Below are 8,385 nucleotides of genomic sequence, written 5' to 3'. Positions count from 1 at the left end.
CTTTTGAGTAAACCCCTATACCATGCGTAATAATCTCCACTGTCTTTCACATTTAAGGTTTGCTGAAAGTATGAAGTCAAATGTACCTCAAGGATGATGGAAGCATTCAGGAGTTAAAGATTATGTCCAGCTCCCCAGACTTTTATTAACAATGAGTATTATAGCAAATTAAAACTAGCATCTTGTTGCTATTTTCAGTTTCATTACTTTTAACGCTAGTAGCGCAGAAGGACCGCTGGTTGCGTAGTGGGTTACAATCTGCTAACCACAAGGTGTTAACAGTTTAAATCTACCAGCTGCTCCACGGTAGAAAGATGAGGCTTTCTGCTTCTGTGAAGATTTATAGTTTCAGAGACCCTATACAGAGTCTCTATGAGTCAGGACTGACTCCATGGCACACCTCCAGCACCATTTTTTAACACATACTTAAAATACAGAACTATAGCTTGTATTTCTTCTTTGATAAATTGTCCATAATGTCCTCAACACATTTACCCACCGAGGTCTTTGTCTCCATCACATGGATTTATTTTATATAAGAAATAATAACCCTATAGCACAGTGCTGTGGGGTAAACAATGACTGGCTAACCACAAAGTCAGCAGTTCAAACGTACTGGACACTCTGCAGAGGAAAGGCGAGGCTTTCTACTCCTATAAAGATTACAGTCTCAGAAGCCAAATATAGGGTTGTTATGAGTCAGAATCGACTTGATGGCACATGGTATGGTGTCACAAAGTGGGTTTGAAGTGCAAGGCTGGCAGTTCAGACTCACCAGCCGCTCCTCAGAAACCCTATACAAGGTTGCTACGAGTTCGAAAAGACTCAACAGCAACCCCCCTTCACCAGCAATCACAACAACCCTATTTTGTGTTGTTGTTGTTAGATACCATCAAGTTGGTTTCAATACATGGTGACCCTGTGTATAATACAACCAAATGCTGCCTTGTCCCATATGTTATACAAATTCGCAAATACTTTGCCTCGTAATTTGGGTTAACAGCTTTTAAAAATAAACAAAGTGTCTATTTCTATGCATTCAGGTCTTTCTACATGTTCTTTATAATTTTTCCCTTTTATTTTATGTTTGGAAAGGATCCACATGTTGTTGTTGTTGTTAGGTGCTACTGAGTCAGTACTGACTCATAGCGACCCTATGCACAACAGAACGAAACACTGCCTGGTCCTGAATCAACCTCACAATAGTTGCTACGTTTAAGCCCATTGATACTGCCACTGTGCCAATCCATCTCATTGGGGGTCTTGCGCTTCTTCTCCAATCCTTCACTTTACCAAACATGATATCCTTCTCCAGTGACTGGTCTCACCTGACAATATGTCCGAAGTATGAGAGATGAAGTCTGGCCATCTTGGGTTCCAAGGAGCACTCTGACTGTACTTCTTCCAACACAGATCTGTTTGTTCTTTTGGCAGTCCATAGTACTTTCAATATTCTCCTCCAACACCATTAACTCAAATGCATCAATTCTTCTACGGTTTTCCTTATTCACTATCCAACTTTCGCATGCATATGAGGTTATTGAAAATACCATAACTTGTGTCAGGTGCAACTTAGTCCTCAGATTGACATCTTGGCTCTTCAACACTTTAAATTGTTGTTGTTGTTAAGTGCCGTCGAGTCGGTTCCGACCCATAGCGACCCTGTACAGGGTTTCCGAGGGTGTAAATCTTTACGGGAGTAGAAAGCCTCATCTTTCTCCCGCGGAGCGCCTGGCAGTTTTGAACTGCTGACCTTAAGGTTCACAGCCCGATTCGTAACCACTACGCTACCAGAGCAACACTTTAAATAGGAAACATTATTTCTTTTCCTGCAATGTATTGTCTACAATCTTGACAAGGCTGTTTCCATGTTTGTTTATTTACCTCAATGATTTGTCCAATTGATATTAATAGTCTTAAAAGTTTTATTAACACAAGCTAACCCTTCAATTCAGTCTTAGAAATGGGCAGTCACTATTTTTCAGAAGCAAAAGGAACTAGGAGTGAGCGTCATAGGTGATAAGGCACAGAGAGGTCTTCTAAGGACAAGTTAATTAGTTGTATGCTGAAAAACACCAGAGCTGCTCTGCCAGACAACTGATGACGTTTAATACCATGTCAAAGGATTAAATTTGTGGTGGCACTTCCCTATGGCATGTCTGATTACTGGATGGGCAGAGAGGGGAAAAAAAAAAAAAAGCCAACTGACTGTATAATATACTCTTGGGAGTTTCCTTGATAGAATTTGTTGTGTTATGATGTTGTGTGGTTGTTTTTGTTGCTGTTGTTAGAGGTTGTGCCCCCTGGAAAAGAAGTGTGTAGCTCTGTACGTTTTGTGTGAGAGTGTGTGAGGTGATCTTGGTAGAAGATGTTTGAGAAATAGAAATTTCAGTAACCATGTTAAGTATGGGTTTCCCAGTTTCCAACTAAGTATAGAACTGGAGTGAATATTATACTATACATAGCCTGAGGGATTTAAAGTTACTAACAAGAAAAGTACAAAATATTAAGGTGTCATGGAAAACTGAAACATATCTTCTAGAAAATTTTACAATTAAGATAAAGTTGTCATTTGCTTGAAATGGTTTAAGTAGGAGGGCTTTGTCTGAGGTCCGTCTCTTATGTTCACTAAGAATCTGAAAAACACTATAACTTTTGGGAGACTATAAACATCACATTTTGCTTTGAGGCAATCAATGTTTAAAATGTCACCAGGTCAAAACATTTAAACAGCAGATGATATACCTGTGATAATTAGAGGACTCTTTCTCAACATGGATACATCTATACACTCCACTCTCAGATTTAGTCCAGGGCAATGTTTAAACAGAAATATAATCCTATAAGACATTTGTAATATGTGAATAAAATATTAATTTATAACAAGCAGTTGTAATGCTTGACAGATTTTTCTCCATTTCACTTTAGCCACAAAAGTTTTCTGTTAAGTACATAATTGTTATTTTAAATCATCCTATTTTAATAGCATGTTTTAATAACAGAAGACATGGGATACAGTGAATTAAGCTATAAATAACAAATCAAACTTCACAATATAAAAATTTCTAAATGTTTAAATATTAACAAAGAAGTTCAATTATTTCAGTGAAAATATGAGAGTATAGGAAAAAAAAAAATCAGACGCAAAAATCATAGTCCCATGCCCTTCTGATGCTGTGCAATTCTTATAATACTCTAACTCAGCAAACACACTTTGTGACTGAACTTGGAAATAGGAGAAACAAGAAATGGAACAAGAAGAGTGGAGGACCAAGTTGAATTTGAAAAGTTGTTCAGGAAGGGGGGTATCTTTGACAGAATGGTCAGGAAGAAATACTTGAAAGAGGTTCATAACTGTGATACATAGAAGGAATGGAAAAAGGGACTCAAAGGGATTCAATATTGTATCAGCATGGTATCATATCCCCTAGGAAGGTCTGGGTACCCATCATAAGCCACAGGGTAAAATGCTGATAAACTCAAAACTCATAGTTGCTATGAATAACCCCACTGTATGTTGGGAGAATGTATGTGTTTCTTTCAAGATTTTCTTCCAAAGGAATTATGGGTACTCCTGGGTGGTACATATGGTTAAGTACTGGCCTATTATTATTGAATGGTTGTTGGTTCCAACCCATGCAGAAAATCCTTGGAAGACAAGCCTGGAATTGTACTTCAGAAAAGTTAGTCTTGAAATCCTACAGAGCAGTTCTACTCTGCACACGTGGGTTCACCATGAGTTGGAATTGGCTTTATGGTCTCTAATAACAGTAACGGTGCTGTGGGCTAATGTGCCGGACTGCAAAGTCAGTTTGTATTGTAAGGTCGGTGGTTCAAGCTCACCAGCTGCTCCTTGGAAACCCTATACAGGGTCACTATGGGTTGTACCCAACTCTACAGCACTTAACAACAACTATAACAATAAGGGAGAGTCCTGGTGTGGTGCTCTGGGATAATGCACTGGACTGCAAGGTTGGTTTGAACAGCAAATCAGTGGTTCAAATTCATCAGCCGCTCTTCAGAAACCATATACAGGGTCACTATGAGTTGGAATCGACTCGAAGGAACTTAATAACAACACAGTTATAATTTCAAGAGCATCTAATTTAAAAAAATTTTTTTTTGGTATTCTTCATCACCCAAAAGAAAACTGCATTGTTGTTATTATGTGCCATGGAATTGAATCTGAATCACAGTGACCCCAATGGCAGAGTAGAACTGCTCCAGAGGGTTTCCTAGGTGGTAACCTTCATGGAAACAGATCACTGAGTCACTCAGGTGGTCAGAAATGATCGATGACCACTGCAATCATGCCACCAGTGCTTCTTAGTGGAAACTACATTAATCCTTAGTAAAAGAATGACTTGTGATTATACTATAGTTATAAGACAAGCAATGGGGAGAATGGATATTTTAGATAGAAGGGAACAAATGGACTGCTTAGAAGTAAATATGTTATGAAAATATTTCTGATCAATTTTTTTTAAAGAAAGTTAATGTACAATAATTAAGATTTTAAAATGCGTAATCTTTTGTTCCTAGTGGCTTACAAACAATTTCACATATATATTTTTTGTTCTAATTGAAAATAATATAAAGGCAGTAACATAAATTTGATAGGTTTTTGTCATTTGAAATGTGCCTGACATTAAAAAAAAAAATCTTGCTAAAGTTTTTGTTCCATTCTTTTTTATAACTGAAGGAAATATTAATCCTTCACTTAGAATTGATAGTATTAAACATTATAATGTGTATAAAAACCCTAAGTACAGAGATTGTCCATAATAAGAGCTCAAATAAATCAGTTAATGCTATGATCATTATTTTATTAAACAGCAGCAGATTCTGGAAATGTTTATTTCATACGACTTAATGCTAATGTCCCTTCCACATTTCAATTGAAAAACTTACCTCCTGCAAATGAGACTCCTTTTTCTTTGCAGATAAATTTAAATGCTTGTCAAGAATAGAATAGTATTTTTCACTCTCCTTGTCAAATTTCTTCTTTCCATCCTAGGAGACAATTTAACAACAATAATAAAAAGTTTCAAATCAGAGCATCAAAAAAAACCCTTGATTTTTAGCATCTGCACAAAAAGTTCTTTAAAAGTATTTAACAAAGATTGAGTGAGTTCCAACAATGTGCAAAGGCTTGATACAGTAGGAAGCAGAAAGGGAGAGAAAAACCATTTGAATATGTACTCTGCTTTCTAAGTAGCTTTCCACCTTCTAGGGGAAGCAGATGTCTATACAAGCACTACAAATAGTCTCCTTCCTTTGGAGCACAAGGGCTTTAGAAGTGATGCTCACAAAAGGTTTTAATCTAGCAAGTCTGGGATGGGATCAGATAAACTATCTTTTGTAAATGCATTTTGCTGATTCACATAAATTAACATATAACTAGAGAACCACTCATAGAGATTCTTGTCAGGGATGGTTATTTTTCCAGTCATATAAAGTCTGTGATACTTCAACAATTTGTCCTTGAGAGGGAGACACACAGATTTTTAAATGCTGGTAGCATGTAATAATTTAGACAATTCAAAATTCAAGAAAATCACAAGATTATCGATATCTGTATCAAGTACTCTAAAAATAAATCTAATAGGTGACCTTTGCTTATGATTAAAATGGTAGTTTTCTTGAAGGGCTAGATGTTCACCAGGATGGGGGAAGAAGAAGGGTAACTTTACCTTTCTTTTTATGGCCTGCTTCTATACAAATTCAGATGGAATAAAATACTGACAGGAACAGGACATGCCTAGGAATATAATCTTCTCTAAGTATAAATACTTTATCCTTTAGGTATTATGCCTTTTCCATTTATGAGTCCATATGAAACAAATACTAGATAACTACACTCATGAATTTCACTTCAAAAATTGCTATTCCTTCTCTTTATTTCAGTGAGTTTGAAAAATGCAAACCCTGAAATACCTGTGTTAGATTAAAGTGTTTACAAGCTGGTTCCAAAATGTAGGTTCCTATTTTCCCTCATCCTGAGATTCATGACTTTTTTTAAAAAAAAAAAAAAAGCTCTAAAATTATTATGCATACTGTGTTACCACATTACTTGCATAAATACTTAAAAATGATAGATAATTGATGGGTAGCTGGATGGGAGGAAAGGAAGAAGAAAATGAGCAAAAGGAATAAAGACAAGAGGGAGGGAAGTAAGAAAGAAATGGGTCAGGTTCTTGCTAAGAAGATCTTTCCCATTATTCTCAGCTTGTCAAATTCATGTTAGTTTATCCAGGTAATGCTATTTTGAACCACTGGCATGCTGAAGAATATTCTCAATTATATTTCCAGGAACCCACCAAGATCTAGTTCTATATATGGAATTTAAAAAGCTGAACTGGTATAAATGAGTTGAATGGGAGAAGCAAGTAGGATTGTGCTTTAAGACTTCTAATCACTTTTAGACCATTTAAAACATACTGATACTTTGATACATTTATATATTGCAGTATTACATCTGTAAATGAGAGTGGAAATATCCAAATCCTCAAAGTTTTTTTTATTATCCAAGGAGAAAATGTGGTCGTACTAGGAGAAACAACTGGAAAATACACCCAGCATTCTTATCCAGAAAAAGTCTTTTGAGGAACTCCCAAAACAAAATGTGGAGGAACAGACACAAAAGGAACCAACCAAGTCCAAGGTTCATAGTGGAAGGAGTTTATCCCCTTCACTTACAAGGAGATACCTGTGGGGGAAGGGAGGACATTTTATCTGTTGAGAGGGAGACACACAGATTTTTAAATGCTGGTAGCATGTAATAATTTAGACAGTTCAAAACTCAAGGAAATCACAAGATCTTCGATATCTGTTACTCTTTAATCTGGTATTTCACTGATGAACCAAACCTATTTTTCCTAAAAAGAGTCTTTCTCACTAGTTTCTTTTGAGCTTCCTATTCATGCTTTCTCTCTCTCTCTCTCTCTGATATTCCCTCTGATATAAATGCTCATTTTTTCCATTTCCCACTTACATAGTAGTTAGGAACTACCTACATTCAAATTGCATCTACTTTTAGGATCCAAACCAAATAGATCTCATTCATAAGCCCCTTCCATCAACTTTCCGTTCTGAGCACTGATGTAGCTTTATTGATGGATCCCTTATGTGTTTATGCTCAACACAGTAGCAGAGAAATTCATTATATACTCATCCTCCTTAAAATTCAATATTTAGTGAATACTCACTAAATATTGAATGAACAAATGAAATTCTTCCTCTTACAACATTGGCCGCTGACAACACAACCCTCAAAGATATTTTATTTGTTCAGCCGACTAATATCCATGGTACAAGGGACTATTCTGCACAAATGCCCTTTAACTCAAACCCAATGGTACAAGAACATTTGTGAGTAACCAGCTGCAATACAGTACAGTACATAAAACTGACTCCTTTTCATCTTACAACTGGGACTTAAAATCTCTCACTATGCACAGAAGAGGAAGAAACTGGTTTAAGGAGAACAGCTGGGGCGACTACACATGTATCTTTGTTTTCAGTTAGTGGCATTTTTTGAAATGTTAATTCAATGCCAATATATCAGCATTTTTGGCAATACAAAAATCACTCCCAGAAGCACTTCCTGGACTCTTATTTAAACCGCGGTTCCCTCACACCACCAAGCTAGCAAAAAAAAAAACCAAACCAAAACAAAACAATAACAACAAAAAACAAAGGTTCCAATGATTTGGATAACAAAAACACACTCAGTTCTAGCATAAAATTAAAGACCCGAGTTAAACGACAAAGCCACATGAAGCACACCTATATCTAGGGAAGTACGTTCTAGAAATAAGAGGCACTTCTACTTATAAAAAGGAGCCCGAGGAGCTCAGTGGTTAAGTGCTCGGCTGCAAATTGAAAGGTGAATGGTTCAAACCCACCAGCTACTCTGTGGAAAAAAGATGTGGCAATCTGCTTCCGTAAAGATGTATTCTACTGCCACGGAGTCAACTGTGACTCATAGCAACCCTTTACAGGACTTCTGAGACTGTGAACCTTTATGGGATCAGACAGCATCACCTTTCTCCTGTGGACTCATTGGTGGGTTTGAACTGTTGACCTTGTAGTTAGTAATCCACTGCTTATCCTACAGTGCCACTAGGGCTCCTTTCCACTAAAGACTGTTGTTGTTAAGTGCTAATGAGTCTGCTTTGATTCACAGCTACTCTACATAGGGTTTCCAAGGAACGGCTGGTGAGTTTGAACTGCTAATCTTGTGGTTCAAGCAACCTTGTGGTCCAGTGCTTAGTCTATAGCACCACATCAGGACCTCCTGATTTACTGCTCATAGAAGTCAAGGCTTATTTGGCCTTAGTAACTTATCACCATATGCTACTTACTGTCTCTTGTTGGGGACAG

At 37.0% G+C, this 8,385-nt stretch overlaps 1 protein-coding gene across 1 annotated transcript in view; it reads right to left on the bottom strand.

Moving 5' to 3' along the window:
- ARHGAP42 (Rho GTPase activating protein 42) overlaps window positions 1–8,385 on the bottom strand; it is a 387,979-nt gene that overhangs the window by 91,152 nt on the left and 288,442 nt on the right. The window contains exon 5 of the mRNA XM_006833754.1: window positions 4,912–5,013. Within this exon, the coding sequence (XP_006833817.1) occupies window positions 4,912–5,013 (102 nt within the window). The remainder of the gene's footprint in view (window positions 1–4,911; window positions 5,014–8,385) is intronic.

Source organism: Chrysochloris asiatica, unplaced genomic scaffold (assembly GCF_000296735.1).
Source record: "Chrysochloris asiatica unplaced genomic scaffold, ChrAsi1.0 scaffold00008, whole genome shotgun sequence".
NCBI classification, from domain to species: domain Eukaryota; kingdom Metazoa; phylum Chordata; class Mammalia; order Afrosoricida; family Chrysochloridae; genus Chrysochloris; species Chrysochloris asiatica.
This window is presented reverse-complemented; position numbering and strand designations above follow the sequence as displayed.